General features: G+C 43.2%; 1 protein-coding gene across 1 annotated transcript; it reads left to right on the top strand.

The window, feature by feature from the left end:
* The first annotated feature begins 144 nt into the window (after window positions 1–144).
* Window positions 145–20,972, top strand: heatr3 (HEAT repeat containing 3). The gene is made up of 15 exons (XM_084059955.1): window positions 145–396; window positions 2,277–2,449; window positions 4,413–4,500; window positions 5,645–5,745; window positions 6,227–6,336; window positions 8,239–8,379; window positions 9,380–9,681; window positions 11,041–11,131; window positions 11,776–11,930; window positions 12,529–12,611; window positions 13,155–13,291; window positions 14,502–14,590; window positions 17,464–17,607; window positions 19,033–19,209; window positions 20,407–20,972. The coding sequence occupies exons 1-15, from the start codon at window positions 211–213 to the stop codon at window positions 20,518–20,520; spliced, it is 2,091 nt and encodes a 696-aa protein (XP_083916081.1). The 5' UTR covers window positions 145–210; the 3' UTR covers window positions 20,521–20,972.
* Window positions 20,973–21,828: the final 856 nt, after the last annotated feature.

Below are 21,828 nucleotides of genomic sequence, written 5' to 3'. Positions count from 1 at the left end.
TTGCAGCTATATTTTAGTTTGTTCTATGCGAAAGATGTCCCTTTTTTTTTTTTTGAATGAATTAATATCGTTTTTTCTTTACGTCGGTCGTATTTACGACGTAGCGTCCTGTTTTCCGCCCCAAACACTCGCTTTACGGCGGGGTAGCGATCTTCCACATGGCCTCTTTTCTGCGTGTGGCTGGTCGGTTGACAGACTGAGCAGCAGCACATGCTCGGCTTGTTGCACTTTACTTTAAAGACCATTATCAAAAACATGGGTAAAGCAAAGAATAACAAGTTCAAACGAGCCCAGTTCAACTCGGCCGGGCTGCCAGTGAACCCTGTGAGGGAGGAAGAAGAAGAAGAAGTGGAGGAGGATGAAGACAGTTGTCCAGCCCAAGAGTTACTGGAGAAAGTAAGAACACAACACAACGTGCATGTGAATTAATGTCTGTTAACACTTATTAATGTAGGAAACACATCCCGGTGTAACAACACCAGCGCTCTGGGGTTGTGGACAGATTACCAGAGTATTTTTTTGTACTGTAAAACCCTCTGTTATTTTAACTATGACAATTCAGAAGTGTACACAATGTAAACACAATGGTTACATATGGCTACATCTACATGTCATCTGATTGTACACTAAGAGAGTTGCACATGGAAGTTAAGAGCATTTTACAATGGTGACAATTGATAGATGAAGAAAGTGAATAGCTGGAGACTTACTGGAGAAAGTAGGAGCGACCACAATGTGCATGTGAATGTAATGTGTTGTTGTCACTTGTCAGTTACATTAACAAGATTTTATTGTTTTACTGTATGTAATACCCTCTGCTATTTTAAGTATGACAATTCAGAAGTGTACACAATGTAAACAAATGGTTACATTATGGGTACATGTCATCTGATTGCATTTGTACACTTCTAAGAGTTGCACATGGATAAATAAAGAGCATTTTGACTTTTGGTGACAATTGATAGATGTTTCACATGAAAGAAAGTGAACAGACACTAGAAGTTATCTATGTCAGTAGTTCTCAAACTTTTTCGTGCCAAGGACCCCCTAAATTGATATGTATTTGGCCGTGGACCCCATCTGAAAATGTTTTGTGCCAGGGACCCCCAGAAGAGAAGATACGTATGTGTTAAAAAATTAAAAAAGATATGTTTTTAAAAAAAATAGCAGATGTACAAGCTCGCAGCGCTGCACAATATCTGCTATTTTTAAAAAGCCATGGTAACACATTTTGCTGGGGAACCCCTCCAAGGACCGCTATGTCACAATCTAGAGTTTGAGTTTTTACACTGTAAATGTAGCCATTTGGTTACATTTGTATTGGTCTCTCAAGAGTTTACACAAATGGATAAAATAACACCTGAGGATTTTACCGTGTGTGAACCGAGACTTGCTATGAAGTCTAAATTAAGTTAACCCTGTCATGACAGACATAAGTAGCACAACTCTTCAACCCTTTTTGTGGTAAAGATTTGAGTGTGATGGATCAAAATAGTCAATCCTGATTCCTATTCACACATTGTTTCATGTTGTGGTGGCAGAGGCATCATTTATTTCAGAAACAAATGTGAGTGAATAAGTTGCCACTTAAGCGCCATTTTAAAAATGGCAAGAATAGTAGAGTTTGTAGATCCACTATTTTGGTGGGGAAAGAGGAGATTGTGTTTGAGAATGTTTGCCCATAATGTCATCATGTCCAAAATAGTGATGCCAGGTTGAAAGTGGTTGATAAATGTATTGTTTGCAGACAAGAAAACACATACCTATAACATGTGTTACATGTCACATGTAGATGAAAACGCATCATAAAGTACCAAAAGTAAAAGAACTCAGTCATTATGCAGAAGGTCCCATTTCACGTTTTCAAATGTATAAAATGTTTAAAAATCCTTTGAAAATAGCAGATCGACAAGCACACAATGACGCGTTGTGAGCTTGTAGATCTGCTATTTTCAAATTGCCTAACTGCCTAAGTGTATATATATATAGGTCTGAAGTGGTTTTATAATAATACAAATCTACAAAGTAACTAGTAACTAATGTTTTCAAATAATTATAGTGGAGTGAAAGTACAATATTTGCCTTTGAGATGTAATAGTGATTTAATCGTCAACTTAAATCGTGTGATCATGACAGCCCTACTCTGTCTAAAATCAGATTAATCTCCCAAAACAATTCAGACTGGGGGGGGGGGGGGGTGAACCGTAAGGGGGCGGCAATTGCCATGCCCTGAGACCCTCAAATGACACTCCTATGTTGTGTTGTGGTGTGTAAAGTTGCAGAGTCCTAGCGCTGATGTGAGAGAGTTTGCGTGTGCCAGCATCTCCCGGGTGGTGCAGCAGAGTCAGACCATCCCAGGCTTCCTGCAGAGGGACGCTGTGAGGCGCCTGGGCCCCATGCTGCTGGACAAGAGCCTGGCTGTCAGGGAGACCGCCACGGGAGCACTCAGGTGAGCTGATGGTCCAAAACCATCAACCATTGCCGTAAAAATCCCACGGGTGTTACTTTAAAGCAGTGGTTCTCAAACTTTTTCTGGCACATCTTTTTCTGGCACATGATGGGTGCATGGGATGGGGGGGGTATTCAAATGCTGTTTTCATTGAGCCCTGTTCAGGGTAGCAGCAGGACAAAGTTGCAACGCAATTGTACGTTGCAACACTAGAGGGAGCGACAATGATCTGGTACCACGCAAATTTAGAACAAACATACACCAAAATATGGAATGTACTGACACCATCCATGATTAAAGGATGTGAGACACTGGTTTCTTCCAAAATTGACCTGAAAAAAACATCGGGGGAGGTAAATGTAAATTCCCATTAAAAGGAGGTGTCATTCACTGCTGCCATTCTTTCCATTTTTGTACAGTGTTTTCTATTTGTTGATGTATTATTGTGTTAACTTAATGAATTGAATACATAGGACCACAATGGAAACAAGTCCCCAGGACTTTGTGGTGTTATCCTTTTAGCCTAAATGTCTGACTGCCATGTGCTGTTAACATTTCTGTTAAGTATTAAGTATTCAATAAACAAAAAATATCCCTCTGCTACCCTGAACAGGGCTCCCACCTAAAAAAGATCTTATATCTCAATGGGATTTTCTCCCATATAAATTAAGGTTAAATGCAACATAAAACAAAAAACAATGAAAACAGCATTTGAGTACCCCCCCATCCCATGCTAGTTGCCCCATGTAATGTCCCAGAACAAGATGACACCCTGCACAGTAAAAAGCCTGTGTTCATTTATTCATTTGTAACTCTTAGGGTGCAGTCACACCGAACTTTAATTCTGCCTTTGCAGCGGATTCTGCCAATGCTTTTCAATGAGAATGAAGCGGTTTGTTGCCATTTGCGGATTTCCGCAAAAAAACGCTCTGTTCCCATTGAAAAACATTGGCAGTATCCGCCTGCATAGGCAGAATCAAAGTTTGGTGTGACCGCACTCGCAGTGTATAAAAGGTAACCTGAACGGGTCCATTTGTACAATCTCAGAGTTAAAAAGCTACAATCCAAAAATCCGTATCTCCTTATCTAACAGCTTTACAATTAATTCATTGTAACAGCTTTAAAATGAATTCATTGTATCTTTCTGTAGTTGCAAGGAAAAGTAGTTATTTCCTAAATTCACTGTACTCTGAATTAATGTAAAATGAAAACTGAAATGGACTATCCATATAACATTTTTCAGGAGGTGATAAATGTAATGTTAAATGTCTTGCCCCTTGACTCTTGTTTTCTGTTATTTTGTATAAAAACCAAAAGTGCAGCTGCGAAAACACAGATGTAAGGGCATTTGGAATACTGCAGCATTACTTGGCAGTATTCCAACAGGGGGAGCCATAATCCATTTATCGACAAAAGTTGTTTTCTAAACACTGACTGAAGATGCTGTTGTTTGGTTATATCATTATTTGATTTCCCCCAAATTCAGATTGTCCTCTTTGCCAGACTACCTCTGAAGTGCAAATGAAATTTCTCTCTCTCATATCGTCTCTGTTGGGTGGAAACCTCATACTTTTCAGGATTGGGATTCAAAAACAACTAACGTAGCCGATCTACAAGCTCAAAACGCGTTGCTTCGCGCCGCGTTTTGAGCTTGTGGATCTGCCACTTTTGATGCTTTGGTGTGATCCTGTAGGATGATCGTGTAGGGCACTAATTTACGAAAAAGTTAAAATATGGAGATACAAGGTTTCTGCCTGTCAGCAACGATATATAATAGTACTGGTTTTGGTTCATGCGGTTAACAGATTTCTTCTTTTTCACTTTCATAAACACACACACACACACACACACACACACACACACACACACACACACACACACACACACACACACACACACACACACACACACACACACACACACACACACACACACACACACACACACACACACACTCTGACAGGAACCTGAGTGCATGTGGAGGCCATGAGGTGTGTGAGGACATGGTGAAACATGATGTCATGACTCCTCTGACAGCCCTGCTCCGAGAGGTGAGACTCTGGCTTCCACGCCCTGTGTTTACTTCTGCTTCTGTTCTGTTACTCCTAAACGCCTTTTCGTTTTCAAACATTTGTGTGTGATATCATATACGCAATAGGGCATGGCAGTGGTGCCACATGGTCATGATTCACCAGGATCATGGCTGTCGATGCTTCTATCGTTCATAAAATCATGCTGAAAGTGATCCAAACGATATTGTCCACGACTATAGTTGTTGTTATAGTTGTGGTGTGGACACTGCCCTCCGTATCAGTTGGACATTTATAGTCCTCATTATCGTGCTTGGTCTGAATGGCCCTTTGCAGTAAATCGACTGTGCTGTACTCTTAATACAGGCAATACTAGTACTATTACAGTAGACATACACTATGGTACAAACAGAAATGGTACTCTAAGTTATATTGGGAAACTACACAGTCAATGATATAACTTTTTAATTGGTTGCTTTATAGGCCCAAAGGCTTGTTGACACTCAAAGTAAACAAGGTAGTGTTTTTTTTCTCTCAAGCCTTGGATTCATTGTTTACACAGAATGTTAATAGAAACTGTTGGAATACAGTATATACAGAGAGACTCGTGTTTGAAAGAGAAAATGGTAACAAGGATTTTGCTTGTGGGCAAACTATCACTCTCAGTCATAGTCTTTCCCATGACATGTCGTTCTCATATCAGAATTTTATGTGACTATTTGTTTTTTTGCAATAAATTCCCTGGGGCCAAGAATAACATAACATGTTTCTAGTTTTTCTCATAAGATGAATTCAGTTGTCATGTTGGCTGTACTCGATGTTTATCTCTGTGAGGTACAGGGCGTGTTAACGTCGTTCACATCAGCTATTTAGATTCTTAGCATTGTTCAGATGCATGGTAGCAGTGAGAGTGGAACCTCAGAAGTGCACTAAAGTCGTATTTTATACATAGTTGGGACATAGTCGCATGCTGGTGTCGCATGCTGAAAATAGCCAATCTACAAGCTCACAACGTGTCGTGACTCGTGCTGCGACGCGCTGTGAGCTTGTAGATCGGCTATTTTCAGTGCGTGACGCCACACTCAACGAAATGTATCAAGCCCTTAAGTCATTTGGCTCAGCTTTTTTTTGTTTTGTGTGTGTGTGAAACATTGTCTCTCTACAGTGTTGTGCTGGCTTTGAGAGCAGCACTGTGCCGATGAAAGAACCCAGGAACACGGTGGAAGGCGTAGCCAACGAGGCAGTGCACCTGCTGTGGAATCTGTGGTAAGCTAGGCCTGTTGAAAGGCTACTGACGGTGAAATTATGATGATTTTTGTGAAAAGTGAAAATGATCCTCTGGAGCTTTGTGGTCATTTGTATTTACATTTACGCATGCCTATCCATAGAAACTTTAATGTTTCCCCCTCCCTTCTCACCAAACCTCTTTGCTGAAAATAACCAATCTACGCGCTCACAACACATCGCCGTGTGTTATGTAGATCTGCTATTTTTGGCAAATGGTCCCCGCAGAATAGGGATACTAGGGTTCAAGTGGTTAATACATTATTATTATTATCATTATTTTTAAGTTCCTATCACACTAATATTTGGCGGCCCCCCTGTAGTAACCCTGAGGACCCCCTGTTGAAGACTCATGCATTAAATTAAAGGTGTGATAATCAGTTATTGGTTTAAATGAAAACTCCATGGCGTTTCACCTCTGACTCTTCTCCTACTGTTGTTTTCTATCTATGGTCCCTGACAGTGAGAGCAGCAGCCAGGCCCTTTCGCTGTTCAACAAGTCTGGTCTGTTGGACGTGGTCGTCCAGTGTGTGGAGAGACACCCACACAACACAGAGCTGGCTGTGGCTGCCGGTAGGACTTTTACTTTGACTTTACATTTACTTTGTGTTATCCACTTTGGTTTCATGGCAGGAATGCAGTCCGAGCCGGCTGGACAACGCTCCACAGTCCACACGTCCTAGACCTAGTCCTAGACCCTTCTGCTTTTCTGCCTTTTATTGATGGTTTTAAGTGAATGGACAGGAAAGAGGGAGAGAGAAAGGGCGAGACACGCAGCAAAGGTCATTGGGAATGGGACTCGACCCCACGACGCGCTGTCAGGCCATTAGAGCCTATGTGCCCAGACCGCTAGGTCAGCGGTCCGGGCAACCCCCTAGCTTTTTTGTCTACTTGTATCCCTGCTTATAACTTTTGTGCGAGGGTGGCAGTGGCTCAAGAGGTAGTGCGGCTGCTTGGGAATCTGAAGATTCCACCAGGTTTGATCCCTGGCTCCCCCTGGGTTAGTAGTGATGACGTGACCTTGAGCAAGAAGACACTGAACCCCTAACTTCTCCCGATGAGCATCTTGGTGCCTGCATGGTTGTCTCTGCCATCAGTGTGTGAATGTAATGCACTTTGTATTAAGCGCTTTGGATAAAGGCGTGCTATAAATGCACCATTTACCTTTTACTTACTACTAAACCCTGTATTCTGTATATAAGTCTAAAGGTCAAATGATACTTTCTGCATCCCACGTAAGCTGCTAGGGTCCACACATGAAGCCCATTTAGTCACTAGCTAATGTCCGCGAGCCTCCCAGGTCTTTTGGCAGCCGCTTGTACTTCATGCGCGGACAAGTACACTGACTGCACGTGTGGTAGAAAAGAAAAATGGATGCTTGCTTTGAGGAAGGGTTGAGTGAGGAGAACTGTCGCTACCCTCTGCATATTTCAACATTTGATTTTTGATTATTTATTTTTTTACATTTTGAGAGTGTGTGTGTGCTTTTTTTTTAAATATTGAACCAATGAAAAGTATTAACAAGAGCTTGTGACTAAATAATGACTACAAATGACCCATTGGAACACAGGTTATGTTTTCCAACTTCCTGAAGTAACGGTGTTGGACAAGGTTTCCACCCGACAGCGCCGATATGACAATTAAGGGCTTTAACTTCAAGTGATAAGTTAAAGCGTTTATCAAACGATCAGCATCGTTTGATAAACGGAGTGCAAGCAGAACAGAATAAAAACAAATAATTCTTGAAAGCTTTGCTGAAGGAATTTATTAGCATCCCTACGTTGTCCTAGTGTAACAAGAATGCACAGAAACGATTGACAGTTGTCTGAAAGAAGTTTGTGCCATATTGCTTTTTCTCTTGAACATAACGTAACGAAAAGAAAAGCGTGCGGATCGGCTGTCTGGACCCTTGCACCGAACAGTGCACCAGTGTTGATTTTGACAGCAAATTTTGATATAGTCATTATAGTCTTTAGAATAAAATTCTGTTTACTAAATATCATATGATTTTAGTCGCAAAAACAATTTGGGCGGGCCGTGATGCCATGGAAATGATTTTCACTTAGCTGCATGCCGAAAATAGCCGATCTACAAGCTCACAACGCGCTGAGCTTGTAGATCAACTATTTTTGGTCTGTGACACCCACACGCACCCATGATGACTTGTCTTAGTTCTACTGGATCCCTTATTCTCTTCTCCACTAGTCCCTCCCAAACATTTCATTTTTATTTGTTGACGAAATTGTCAGTATATTTACTCAAAGTTTTAGTCGTCATAGCTTAGTTTTTATTTCGTTTTCGTAAGTGAAAAAAGGTAGTCGACAGACATTTTTCGTCATAGTTTTAGTCGACAAAATCAGCACTGCAGTGCACCGATGCATAATGTATGTACATCCCATAATGTGTTAATTAATTGTTGCAGTGTAAATATAAATGTACACATTGTGTGTTTGTATCGATGTTGTGACCTTCCAGCCCACTGCCTGCACACTGTGACAGAGGACAACCCGGAGCTGCTGGGCAGCATCAACGGCTCAGTGCTGGGAGCCCTGGAGAGCGTCATGCTGTCAACTCAGACAGACATGGCTCACACACTGCTCAGGACACTGGCTGCAGGTACTGTCTGTCTGTAAATGGGTCTGGTTGTGTGTCGGCGGGTGCTTATGGGATTTATCTTACTTTCCATGTACTCAAAACAGTATCTTCCATTTTTTTTTTTTTAACAAAGGCGTTTATTTGCTTTTCTGCAGAGCATTTACATTGTACAATTGCTTTTAAGCAAATAAACAAAAATAAAAAAATAAATAAAAATAAAATAAAATAAAAAATAAAAACACATAAAGAAAAAGACACAACAGAAAAACACAACAGAAAAGAAAGACAAACAGGACAATTCGGCAGATTACAGATTACAAATCAAATCATTTTTAACACAATGGTTTAAAGCAGTCGTTCTCAACCTTTTCTGGCCGTGACCCCCCCAAAATAATCATATTTGAACCGGGGACCCCCCACCCTGATAAGCATTACATTTACGGTTCTACAGATAAATATTGTGAAAATAGCAGATCTACAAGCTCACAACGCCTTGCGTTGTGCGCTTGTAAATCGGCTACTTTCACAAATTGTCACTTCACTGTCATCTAGGGACCCCCTCAAAATCATGGGGGGACCCCCCCGGGGGTCCCGACCCACAGGTTGGGAACCACTGGTTTAAAGCAGTGGTTCTCAAACTTTTTCATGTCAAGGACCCCCAAATTGATTTGGCTGCGGAGTGACCCCCAGCTGAAAAAGGCTTTGTGCCAGGGACTCCCAGAAGAGAAGATTTGTGTTAGAAAATTCGTAATACTTTCAAGATAAAAATGTATAAAAAGCTTGCAGTGACGGGACAGTATGGGACTAAGGCGCTTTCCCCCTCCTCTCCTCCTGAACCTGCAGCAGTTGTTTTCCCAGAGGGCCGTGCTCTACATTTAGAGAACCTCTTCCCTTGACTGACCAAGTATTATGCCGGTATCCCCCAGTGAGCCATGTAGAACAATAGTGAGTCAAAGCACTCTGCATGGCCCGTCGTGCCCTCACGTCGTTGTGTCCTCTCTCTCTCCCTGTCGCCCCTAAGGGACAATGTGGAACATGAAGAGCAGCTTACCGACCGGCAGCCAGGCCCAGACGCTCAACGCTTTGGCGGCCATCTTGGGGCAGACGCTGGAGCTGGACGCCGGCAAGCTGATCCCCGAGCTGAGGCGAGCCGAGGAGGCGCGCCACCTCAGCGCTCCTCCGGCCTCGGCGGTCACAGAGGAGAAGGAGCAGGAGGAGCTGGCTGCTGGAGGGGTTGAAGAAGAGATGGAGGAGGGAGCTGAGCGCAAGAGCAACGGAAAGGCCGCACATCATGTAGATACCGACTTCTCTGATCTGCTGCCGGTAAGTGACGATGTCCGCCTCATGACTAGTGTTGGAAAGAGTACTCAAATGTTTTACTTAAGTAGAAGTATCAATACTGCAATGTAGAAGTACTCTGTTACAAGTAAAAGTCCAGAATTCAAAATTGACATAACTAAAAGTACAAAAGTATTGATAACAATATGTACTTAAAGTACCAAAAGTAAAAGTACTGAAATGTTTGAAAATAGCAGATCTACAAGCTCACAACGCGTCACATCGCATAATTTCAAATAGCCTAGTTATAAAATAAGGCTAAAGTGGTTAATGTATGTTTTATCATGTAATAATTTATATCTGAAAGTAACTAGTAACTAAAGTTTTCAAATAATTGTAGTGCAGTGAAAGTACAATATTTGCCTTAGTTACTTTACACCACTGCTCATGACCTCACAGATCTGTAAAGCAGTGGTTCTCAAACTTTTTTATCCATTTTTTACCGTCCCTCTGCTTGCTTGCTTCCTTCACCCCCCCCCCCCCCCCCCCTCTGCCCAACGACCTCTCTGGCCGCTCAGAGCTGAGCTGTCCCTCTCAGCACCGGTCACAGCGCTGTGGCCATGATCACGGCTGACAATTTACTGTTGATCCTCCAAAAATAGAACCCCAGAATAATCTCATGGACCCGCTCTTTGTGGCCCTCCTTTCTCTGCTTCTCCTACACTATATTAATCCCATGTGGTGGAGGGGGGGGGACCACTTCACCCATTTCCAACCTATCTTCATATACTTAGTCCTCACTAATGCTCATTATAAGATGGAACCATTTCTGTCTATTCACCCCGTGTCAGCGGAGGGCTGTGTAAGTGGACAGTCCCAGAAACCTGCCTACCAGTCACATCACCGTTTGGCAGGTTTAATCATTTCAATCAAATACATATATATATATGTTTGTATTAATGCAGGAACAATGGCTTCTATTTCACCATGCTAACTTCCCAGGCAGAGAGAGTCTGTAGTTTCTATTAGCTTGGGGTCCCCATCGATGACGTCATTGGTAGGCAGGTTTCTGAACTGTCCACATCCCACCAATGACACAATGAGAGTGTGTAGATAGAAATGATGCCATCTTATTATGAGCATTAGTGAGGGTCAATTACATGAAGATAAGGTTGAAAATGGGTGAAGTGCTCCTTTAACCCATTCAATCCGGGAACGCATCTGTGTCACTTTAGATTTCTTTGGCTATATTGAGCTCCACTGGTGAAAAGGCATTCATCAGCGCCAGGCAGCCACAGCCACAGTAGTCCTCCTGACCCACTAGGCTGACAGCGGTGACAGCAGACAGTGTTTGTTTATGTCTGTCCGTTGTGTTGTTAACGGCTGATGTCTCTCTGTGTCCAGAGGGACAAGGCAGAGCTGCGGGAGGCCATCGCGTTGCTGACAGCCCAGCAGACGTCCCTGGAGATCATCGTCAACATGTGCTGCTCTGATGGTGAGTGAGCGCCCAGGGCACCGTGCCTGTCCCAGCCACCCCTAACCCTCCACTCTGATGGTGAGTGAGCGCCCAGGGCATCGTGCCTGTCCCAGCCACCCCTAACCCTCCACTCTGATGGTGAGTGAGCGCCCAGGGAGCTATGCCGGTCCCAGCCACCCCTAACCCTCCACTCTGATGGTGAGTGAGCGCCCAGGGCATCGTGCCTGTCCCAGCCACCCCTAACCCTCCACAGCCTCCCCTCATAAGAAATTGCTGCACATCGGGTGGCGGAGTCTCTGGGTTCAAATGCACTGCTCTGCATGGTTCAAGGGAGGGAAGCCGGGCGGGAAGGGTGATATTTGTCTTTGCATGTAGTCCTACGGGCTGCGGGGGCGACAGCTGTCAGTGGGGAGGGTTGAGCGGGAGGGTTGAGCGGGAGGCGTAGGACGAAGGCTTTTACGTCCTCCCAGTGGGGGCTCCACCTCACTGGCAGGTGAAGTCAGTTGGATGCAACAGCAGTGGCAAGCAGTGGGAGGAATTCACTGGCATATAACGACTACATTTGGGAGAAAAAGGGGTAAAATAATTGGCTACTCTAAATTAAGAAGAAAAAAAGACTTCCTCAGCAATTCTATGTCTGTGAACGTGCGTCATGTTTTCAGACCCGTCGGATGACGAGTGGGAAGAGGGTTCCAGTAGTGACGAGAGCGAGATGGGGCCCGACAGCCTGTGTGACGGACTGTCCAGCCTGCTGTCTCCCCTGTGTCTGTCTGCTGAGATCCACAGTGCTCTGACCAACCACAGCATCCCACAGAAGGTGTGCTCCACACGCCCGTTTAACCCATTAAGACCCGGAACGCATCTGAGTAACTTTAGATTTCTTTGGCTATTCAAAAAGAGAAGATATACAAGCTCATAGCGCGGCACCGAGTGCCGCGCTATGAGCTTGTAGATCTGCTATTTTAGAAAAATCTTGAAAAATAAATGTAATATTTTTTTATTTTTTTTTAAAAACTTTTAGGATTTAGAAAACATTTTTAGAATCGGCCTCAGGTCTTAATGGGTTAAACCAACTGCACACACACAGCACATTTGGCCCACTACCATTACGTTGCTGTCGGGGCAGGAATCTGAACTGTCCATGGCCGTTCAGGTTGATGAGCATTAGGACCAGGAAACCAGGTGCAGGAAACCTCTTATCTCCAAATTTAAACTTGTTGTTGTGTTTTTTTGTAAATTAACGCCCTACTTGATCATCCTACAGTGTCATACAAAAGCATAAAAAGTGGCAGATCTATAAGCTCGAAGCGCGTCGCTTCGCGCCAGAGGTCTCTGCCCGACAGCGACGATATCCTGCATTTAAAATAATCTGTCGCCCTGTTTTTAATGAATTGTCATCTCATTCAACACTCCAGGTACTGAAACAGACGCAGTTTCCCAGCACAGAGGCCATGGATGTGTGTCTGCAGAACGCTGCATGGAAATGCCTGGTTAAAAAGTAACACTCTGCTTTCTTGTTGGATTACTTACAACAACAATTAGATCTGCCAATGAACCTATACATTCAAGTGATTGCTGCTAAGAAATGAAAGGACAAAACATGGTCATTCTCAATAATTCTGTTACAGCAGTGGTTCTCAAAGTGGTGGTCCTTGAGGGGGTTTCAGGAGGTCCCCAGCTAAATGAGTTAATATAGCATCAAAATCTACTATATACAGACCCTATATACACAGACTATTTGAAAATTGCAGATCCGAACTTGTAGACTCGCTATTTAAAAAAAAAACTGGATTATTATTTTTTACATCTTGTGGGTCTGTGGCGCAAAATATGTTCAAATGGGATTCCGCAGCCAAATATTAATTTGGGGGCGTCTTTGATTTGAAAAAGTTGAGTTGTAGTGAGTTGTAGCGCGCCCATGTGGTAGTAACAGATAACCATTTTTCAAATAAAGGGTCGTGCCGCACTGTGACGGAAGGCGTGTGTGTGTGTGTGTGTGTGTGTGTGTGTGTGTGTGTGTGTGTGTGTGTCCTCTCCTCAGGATGCAGCGCGTGCAGCACAGAGCGCTGACCTGCCTCAACAACATCCTGTCCGCCATGGACGCCGAGTCCCTCGGGGGTGGAGCCGCCCTGCAGGCCGCCGCGCTCCACCTGTCCTCACTGGTGTTTGGTGCTGCAGGTCTGAGATGTATTTATTTATTGTTTTAGATTAGATCATTTTTACCACCTTTTCTCCCCAATGTAGTCGTGCCAATTGATTCCTCCCCCCACATACATTTGTATGTGTTGTTGTCACTACTGTTGTCATCCTACTGGCTCACCTGCCAGTGAGGAGTCCCCACCGGGAGGACGTAGAGCCTCCGTCCGTCCTACTCCTCCTGCCCAACACTCCCTGCTGACAGGTGCTGCCCCCCCCAGCCCGTACGAGTACTTGTAGTGATAAATACACGTGCCAAATGTGTGGTATGCTCGAAACAAAGCCGAACGCACGGCGGGGGATTTGAACCCCTAGACTAGGCGGTGGTGGGCAGGTACTTTACCACTGGGCCGCCCGAGCGCCAGGTCTGACATTTATACCAGCACGTTTCTGTTAGTTTGCTTAGTTTATTTGTACATGTATAGATAAAGCACAGGATGATAAAGCATGGAAGTGTGTGTGTGTGTGTGTGTGGGGGGGGGGGGGGTCCAGACAGAGCCAGCACCAGCTAAGATAACATTTCACATTTACATTTTAGAGGAACTAAAGTGGTGAAAGACTCGCACAGGATGACCCTTTAGACAGAGACTACAAAAATACACCCTTTTCTTAATTTTTTACGCGCTCAAGCAAGCACTTGCATGCTCAAAGTGAGTGAGTGATAGGAGGACAAACGTAACGGTCATAAGACCATCGTTACTACCACATGTGGCGCCAACTCTTTGATAAGAATAAAGCCAGATTTATTCTTTGTCATATGGCGGTGCCGAAAACTGCCGTTTTACAAGCCCAGTTACAAGTTCTCCATCTGCGCAACACTGTCATACTATTGAGTATAAATTAAGAATAAGATTCATACAAGTAAGTCTGTGTTGGTATTTGTTGCAGAGACATAATATGATCAGTTGACACAGTACTACCAAACCATAGTGCATAGGGACTCGACTAATAAATGCAGTTGACAATGAGCTAACCCTTGATGCTGAGTCCCAAGCAGGGAGGCATTGGGTACCATTTTTTTAATAGCCTTTGGTATAATCCGGCCGGGGGATTGAACATGAACCCCCCAATCTCAGGGCAGACACTCTAATCACTGAGCTGGTGAAGGACAGAGTGACATGAACATGTTTGAGCACCACTGTACTGAAGCATCCACAGGCATTAAAGTAATCTTGCGTGTTTGTCTTCCCAGAGATACCAAAGGATGAGGAGTTCCTGGAGGCCGTCACCAGTGCCATGAGGTCACTCCTGCAGATGATAGCCTCTAAGAACATCCCCCAGGTACAGTCCACACATCTCTCACACACTGCACTGATTCCTGTCAGTGTGCGTAGCACACTTTTAATTACACACCTGTCCCTGTTTCAGTGGCACTTATGGTTCAACAGTGACAAAAAAACAAAACTAAAAACCTCTTGTTCTTTGAGTGTCAGCACCACTCTGCTTTGTTCTTTAACCACTTCAAACCTATACTTAGTTGACCGGAGTCCCCCAGGGCTCTGTACTAGGCCCCCTCCTATTTCCGTTCGACACTAAATAGCTTTTGCATAAAATAGCCGATCTACAAGCTCACAACGCTTCGCAACAAAATGCGTTGTGAGTTTGCAGATTGGTTGCTTTCACTTCACCACTTACCTACGGTAAACCCTCTAGTCTTACATAACCAGTAGTGAGGAGCGGGCCGACCCGTAACCCGCGGGTCAACCCGCGGCGCGGGTGGTCGAGTCAGGATTTCAATTATGCGGGCTGCGGGTGAGCGGGTCAGCCGCTCTCACACGCAAAAAAAAGAATATATATATATATATATTTTGAACAACATGCTTGTTTATTTAGCCCATGACAATGTTGTGCTACTGTAGACATTTAAAGCGACTTTGGGTACTTAAAAGAGCGCTATATAAATCTGAGCTATTATGATGATGATTATCTTTTTTTTCCCACCGCGGGTCGCAGGGCGGGTTGAGCCATAGATTTATATATGGGTTTGCGGGGCGGGTTGAGGCGGGTTGTGTTCCGTGGCGGGGCGGGACAGGTCATGAAAAAACCCGACCCCCACATCACTAATAACCAGACTTGAATTACAACTGTACTTAATTAACTGCTTTTTTTCCCATCTTTAACAAATCTCATCGCCAAAAATAGCTGATCTACAAGCTCACAACGTGTCGCAACGTGACATGTTGAGAGCTGGTAGATCTGCTATTTTTGGCAAATGTTCCCCCCAGAATAGGCATGCTGGGGTTCAAGTGGTTAATGTTGGCCCCATAATGAATGTTGTGACGCGTAGTGAGCATGTAGATTGGCTTTTCTCGCCAAATGTTTGCTCCAGAATAATTAACCCATTTAAACCCGGAAAGCATCTGTGTCATTGTAGGCCAGAAACCTCTTATCTCCATATAACGTTTCGAGTTTGTTCGTAAATGAATGCCCTAATTGATCATACTGTTTGAGCTTGTAGATCTGCTACTTTTGCAATTTTTTTAATTTGAATCCCAAAAAGTAACAGTTTTGGACATATGAGGTTTCCACCCCAACTGAGACGATATATAATATATGTTTTTCAGAAAACTCTTAGGGTTTAGAAGGTGTTTTTAGAATCGGTCTACTTAGTCTAAATAGTTTAAGCTATGGTTCAAGTGGGTAAACTGGAAATGTATCTTCTTTTTGTTGTTGTCGTCGTTGTTGCTTTATTTAGATAGGATAGTAGAGAGACAGGAAACTTGAAGCCAGGGAGGACGTCTGTAGTTGAAATTGAAGTGGGAATGTTGCGATTCTGTGGTTGATGTACTATCCGGTGACCAACTGGTGCGTAGGGCTGTCTGTCACAAACCTGTTGTCATGAACCTGTAGGGAACTCTAACTTTTTGTGTTTTTTAGTAAATTAACGCCCCTGATCATCATACTATACAGCGTCACACAAAAAAGCAGATCTGCAAACTTGAAACGCGGCACGGCGCTTGGGCGGTGAAGGAGGTCAGAGAGGTCGCGGCGGGGAGCTTTGTGCTGTGAAAAGCTCCTCTGCTCGCCACAAAGTTGGCCATCAGTTTTTACGACTTTGGCGCGGCCACGTAAATTGAAAAACAACGGGACCTTCCAGAGCGGAGGGGAGTCGAGTGCAGAATGCAAACATGAATGTTGGGGCTGCTTCATTACATGACATTAATGTACAACTTTTATAAAAGGCTGTCCTAACCTATTAAGACCTGAAGCCGATTCTACATGTCTCCTAAATCCCAACAGTTTTCTGAAAAACGTATGTTTCTATATCAGTGGTGCTCAATCTTTTTCACGTCAAGGACCCCCAAAATGATATGTATTTGGCCGCGGACCCCCATCTCAAAATATTTTGTTCCAGGGGGTCCCAGAAGCAAAGATTTGAGTTAAAATGTTCATTTAAAAATATATATATTTTAAGATTTGCACAAATTTTCACGATTTTTCAAAAATAGCAGATATACAAGCTCATATCACGGCACCGAGTGCCGCGCTATGAGCTTGTAGATCTGCTATTTTTGGAAAAAAAAAAATGTAATAGCCAAAGTGTAAAATAATGCTTTTTAGCTCAAATCTAAAAATGACACAGATGCGTTCCAGGTCTCAGTGGGCTAAATACAGGCACAAAAAAGCGGTAGTGCCGCAAACCACAGTGTTGACCCACTTACACACCCGCGCCCCGGAAATGTATATATTCTTTGACAGTTTAATTTAATTTGCTATTTCTCTGTGTCAGCGGTTCCAGTGTCCATGCGTGGAGCAGCTGCACTGTGCCACTGCTGAACAAATATGTGTAGTACACCGGAATCTGTGAATCTTGTTGGACTTTGTGTTTCCACCCACACACTTAAACCACACGAACCCTCGCACGATCCCTACTCTGGGACATGTCATGATGATAGGCGACATATTTGGGGGGGAAATAGCAAATCTACAAGCTCATAATGCATCAAAAGCAAAACGTAACGCGTCGTGAGCTTGCAGTTTGGCTATTTTTGGAAAAGAGAGGGGACCAAGTATAGACCCCTGGGGGCGACCCCACTGGTCAACTGAAGTATATCGTCTCTGTCGGGTGGAAACCTCATATGGTTAACAAGTCATCTCACCCATAGTTCATGGTTAACCTCCAATTTCCATCATGTTTGTTTTACGTTTGTTAGTGTATGAGCCCCCAGCAGCTGATGAGCCTGTGTGAAGCAGCCACCCGCTGTGAGGGGATCAGTGTCAGGGTCAACGCCTTGGCCATCCTGGGCATCACTGGAAGCACTCTGGCCAAAGAGAGAAACACCGCCGACACACTTCAGGTGACCTGGGATCTTCCTTCTACTCTGTTCTACTGTAACATTGTTCCCTTCGTGTCTATAGCAGTGGTTCTCAAACATTTTCATGTCAAGGACCCCGCAAATTGATATGTATTTGGCCACGGACCCCCATCTGAAAATGTTTTGTGCCAGGGAACACCAGAAGAGACGATTTGTGTTAAAAAGTCCAGAATTATTCAAAATGTTCCAAACACTTTCAAGAATTTTCAAAAATGTTCAAAAATAGCATCACAACGTGATGTGCTGTGAGCTTGTGCATCTGCTATTTTTAAATAGCCACGGTAACACATTTTGCTGGAGACCCCCTGGAACTCCTCCAAGGACCCCTGGGGTCCTGGACCCCAATTTGAGAACCATTGGTCTATTGGGCGGACTTCCGTCGAATATGAACTTCCCCCGGAAATGTCCTTCTTCAACTAATCACAACAGGCGTTTCATGCACAGAGAATGTAAAGCAAATTTGTGAAGCTTCAATGTCACTTGGGCGCGGTACTTCCGCCAAATTCCAGCACTTCCGTTTTTTTAGACACTCAACAGGCTATACGTCTTGCCCCAGCATGGTTATACTGAAGTCTAGTGGTTTCCCAGTTGTGGTTTTCTATCCCACAAGCACCCAGGTACTGGAAAGATGATACAAGCACAGTCCAAGAATGAGCTCTTTACTCTATCCTACCTATAGGAATTGTGCGATTATACTCTAGTCTGACATCATAGGAGTAATGGTATGCTACTGTTCATGAGGGACTTATAACAAATTTAACATTTTTCTCCAGTTTAACTCTAGTCTTACTCTTAAATAAAACATATTCCACTCTAGGCTTACCACAAGATATATAGTATTGCACTCAAATACATTTTTCATAATTAATCTAGCTCGTTTAGACCTGAGGCTGGTTCTAAAACACCTTCTAAATTGTTATTAAAGCAAATTAAATAAAAAAAAACCTGAAATGACACATAGGCGTTATCGGCTTGAAAGGTATAACAACGTGCCGTATAGGTGTAACGGGCCTAAATGGGCTAGTCTAACCTGAAGATACAGTACGTTATTTCACTTTATAAAAATTGTGCGACTTTATTCAAGCCTCATTCCTCTATTTTGCTTTTAGTCTGACTTAACAACGAATTGTGTTAACCCATTGAATCCGAGATCGCATGTCTGTCATTTTAGATTTTCTTTGGCTATTCAAAAATAGCAGATATACAAGCTCATAGCGCGGCACCGGGTGCCGCGCTATGAGCTTGTAGATCTGCTAACTTTTCACGTTTTTTCAAAAATAGCCAAAGAAATGACAGAGAGGTGTTCCCGGATTGAATGGGTTAAGTGAGCCATACTCTTAATCACAAGAAAATGTCCTGTTTGGAGCTACATCTTATAACTTTAAGAAATGTGCTTCATCATCACAGATGATTGGAAGTGCCTTACTAAACATCGCTTCAAAAGACGTCAACCTGGTGGTGAACGGGGAGGCCCTGGACGCCCTGTTTGATGTGTTTGCAGACGGGGCGGAGGCAGAGAAGGCTGCTAAGAACATCCAGCTGCTGCCCGCACTGAAAGCCCTGCAGCCCGTCTTCAAGGCCAAGGTATTAGAGCAGTGGTTTTCAACCTTTTTCATTTCAAGGTCCGCTATTTATTCGGCATTTGAGCCACGGACCACCGTTTGATGAGATTTAGCCTCTCAGACCCAAAGTATGTCGTTGTCGTTTGACAAGATTTTGTCCACAATTCCATGCTCTATTGATGTGGTACCAATAGGAGACATACTGTAACAGGCAAACCGTGATCAAAATAACAATTCTTCTACGTTCTCTAATTGTGTTATTTCTTGTAAAGTAAGTAATGCAGATGTTTAACAATAATTTACCTCTTGAGAGCGTACACATTTTACACTCAAGAGTTAAAGATCTACCTAATAAGGGTCCATTTGGTTACCAACTCTTCCATCATTTAGCTGGGGACCACCTGGAACCTCCTCAAGGACCACTGTGGTCCCCTTACCACTGGTTGAGAACCACTGTACTAGAGCAGTGCTTCTCAAACTTTTTCATTTCAAGGACCCCCAAAATGATATGTATTTGGCCGCGGACCCCCGCCTGAAAATGTTTTGTGCCAGGGACCCCCCCAGAAGCAAGATTTGTGTTAAACAATGTTTGCTTTAAAAATATATATATATTCAAAGATGTTCCAAAATGTTTGTATAGCCAAAGTATAAGATATCGTTAAAGTGGTTAAAATGATTGTGCTATATTAACTAGACCCCCTGGTACCCTCCCAAAGACCCCTGGGGGTCCCTGAACCCAAATTTATGAACCAATGTACTAGAGCAGTGGTTCTCAACCTGTGGGCCGTGAGGGTATTGCAAGTGGGCCCCCAAATGATTGCCAAAACGCCAAGATTTTAATGATAACATAACATGAATATAAAATAATAATAGAATATATATATATATATATATTTTTTTAAACCCAGGTTTTTAACCTTTTTCAAACTTAAAAGGTTTTCTTTGTAAAAACCTATAAATGGGAGCTATACTATGTTAGTTAGTTCCATTGATCCAAGCCGGAACACAATCACAACCTTGATCAGGTATAGATAGGCTGCCGTGTTAAGTGGTCAGATGGGTGGGCCGCGGATGCTCTTTGAGATTTTCAAGTGTTCCCTGATCCAGAAACTGTTGAGGAGGCACATTTCTTCTCCCCAAAACGCACAGCTATGAATTCCCACCGTAAACGTACATAAGTGATTTAATCCTCCTATTTATTTATGTTTTTCTCCACTAGATCCGTAAGGAGGGCAGGGGGAAGTACAGCCCTGAACAGCTGTGTGTGCTGGACAACATCAAAGTGAACCTGAGGAGGTTCATCGGTTACCTGGAAACGGTGGTGAAAAAATGACCAGCTTGCTTTTCCAGAATTTCATCCATGTGGTCGGCTGAGCCGCCAAGCCCGATTAAAAAACAATAGCCGACCTGCAAGCCCACAACGCATGGGCCTGTAGGTCTGCTATTTTCGGCACGCTAACACCGTGGTGCGACGGAGCATAAATGAGGCGTGATACAATACAGTGAATGGACAGAAATGCAGACAGACTCCGAGCCATTGCGTTCTGGATTACTGTCTTCGTTTTTTTTTTTCTCGTTTTGTATTGAATGAATTGAATGAAGCCTGCCAGTCAAATATTTATTATGATGGTAGTGAGAGATTTGTGTTTGCCAGGTTTTATTTTCTTTTTTTCCCTTTATCTCTGAGCGAGATGCTTTATTATTTTACTGAATAGTGAAAATGTCTTTACTAATGTGTAAAAAAAGAAAAAGAATAATAAGAACATAAAGATTTATGTTACCGTACCACATTGTGTGTTCCATGTCAATCAGTGCACTTGGTGGTGTGCTTTATTTTACTGTAACTGGTTGTTAACCCATTGATACCTGGAACGCATCTGTGTCACTTTAGATGTCTTTGGCTATTCAAAAATAGCAGATCTACAAGCTCATAGCGCGGCACCGAGTGCCGCGCTATGAGCTTGTAGATCTGCTATTTTTGAAAAATCGTGAAATTTTTTTTTTTTAATATTTTTTTCCGATTTTTTTTTTAGGATTTTGAAAATGTTTAGAAGCGGCCTCAGACAACCAGTTACAGTGGGTCTTGTCCATGCTGCTCCCACAGTGCAAAGGGGATATGTACGCAGAGCCTGGATTTCAGAACAAAATAGAGGAGTCGCAAAGACATGTTACTGCTTTATCCCTATTCAAAAAATAGTGAAAATAGCAGATTTATAAGCTCACACTGGGTCATGCTGTCGTGTAGATCTGCTATTTTCAGTGAAGTGGTTTGGTGCAGAGGGAGAAAAAAGAGCAAGCCAATACCAAGTACTGAGGGTTTAAGTGGTTTAAATGTCTTAAATTAAATTAATAGAAAATAGCACGTATAAATGAATAAACAAAAATAATGGGGGAAAAAAAACCATGAATTTACACAACACTGATGGTAGTGCTGTCAAACAAGAGTATGAAGCCATCTATGAAATCCATGAAAGGGTTTAATCTACGACACCATTTTATACAATATGTGGAGTCCCTGCTTCATCTCTCTAAGGGGTCCTTGGCCTGGAAAAACGTTGAAGACCCTTGGGCTAAGTATTGCCATTTTTGTTGACACCATGGTGGTCTTGGTAATTAACCACTTAAATGGTTGACCGGAGCC

The sequence above is a fragment of the Gymnoscopelus microlampas genome (genome assembly GCF_963454915.1).
Source record: "Gymnoscopelus microlampas genome assembly, chromosome: 1".
Lineage (NCBI taxonomy): Eukaryota > Metazoa > Chordata > Actinopteri > Myctophiformes > Myctophidae > Gymnoscopelus > Gymnoscopelus microlampas.
Note: the sequence above shows the minus strand (reverse complement) of the source record. Positions and strands in the feature narration are given on the sequence as shown.

Bases quoted from the DNA above. Each gene is read 5' to 3' on its own strand.
- heatr3 (XM_084059955.1), top strand. From the start codon at position 211: ATGCTCGGCTTGTTGCACTTTACTTTAAAGACCATTATCAAAAACATG. The intron at 14,591-17,463 runs GTACAGTCCACA...TACGTTTGTTAG, and splicing joins CCTCTAAGAACATCCCCCAG to TGTATGAGCCCCCAGCAGCT. The intron at 17,608-19,032 runs GTGACCTGGGAT...TCATCATCACAG, and splicing joins ACACCGCCGACACACTTCAG to ATGATTGGAAGTGCCTTACT.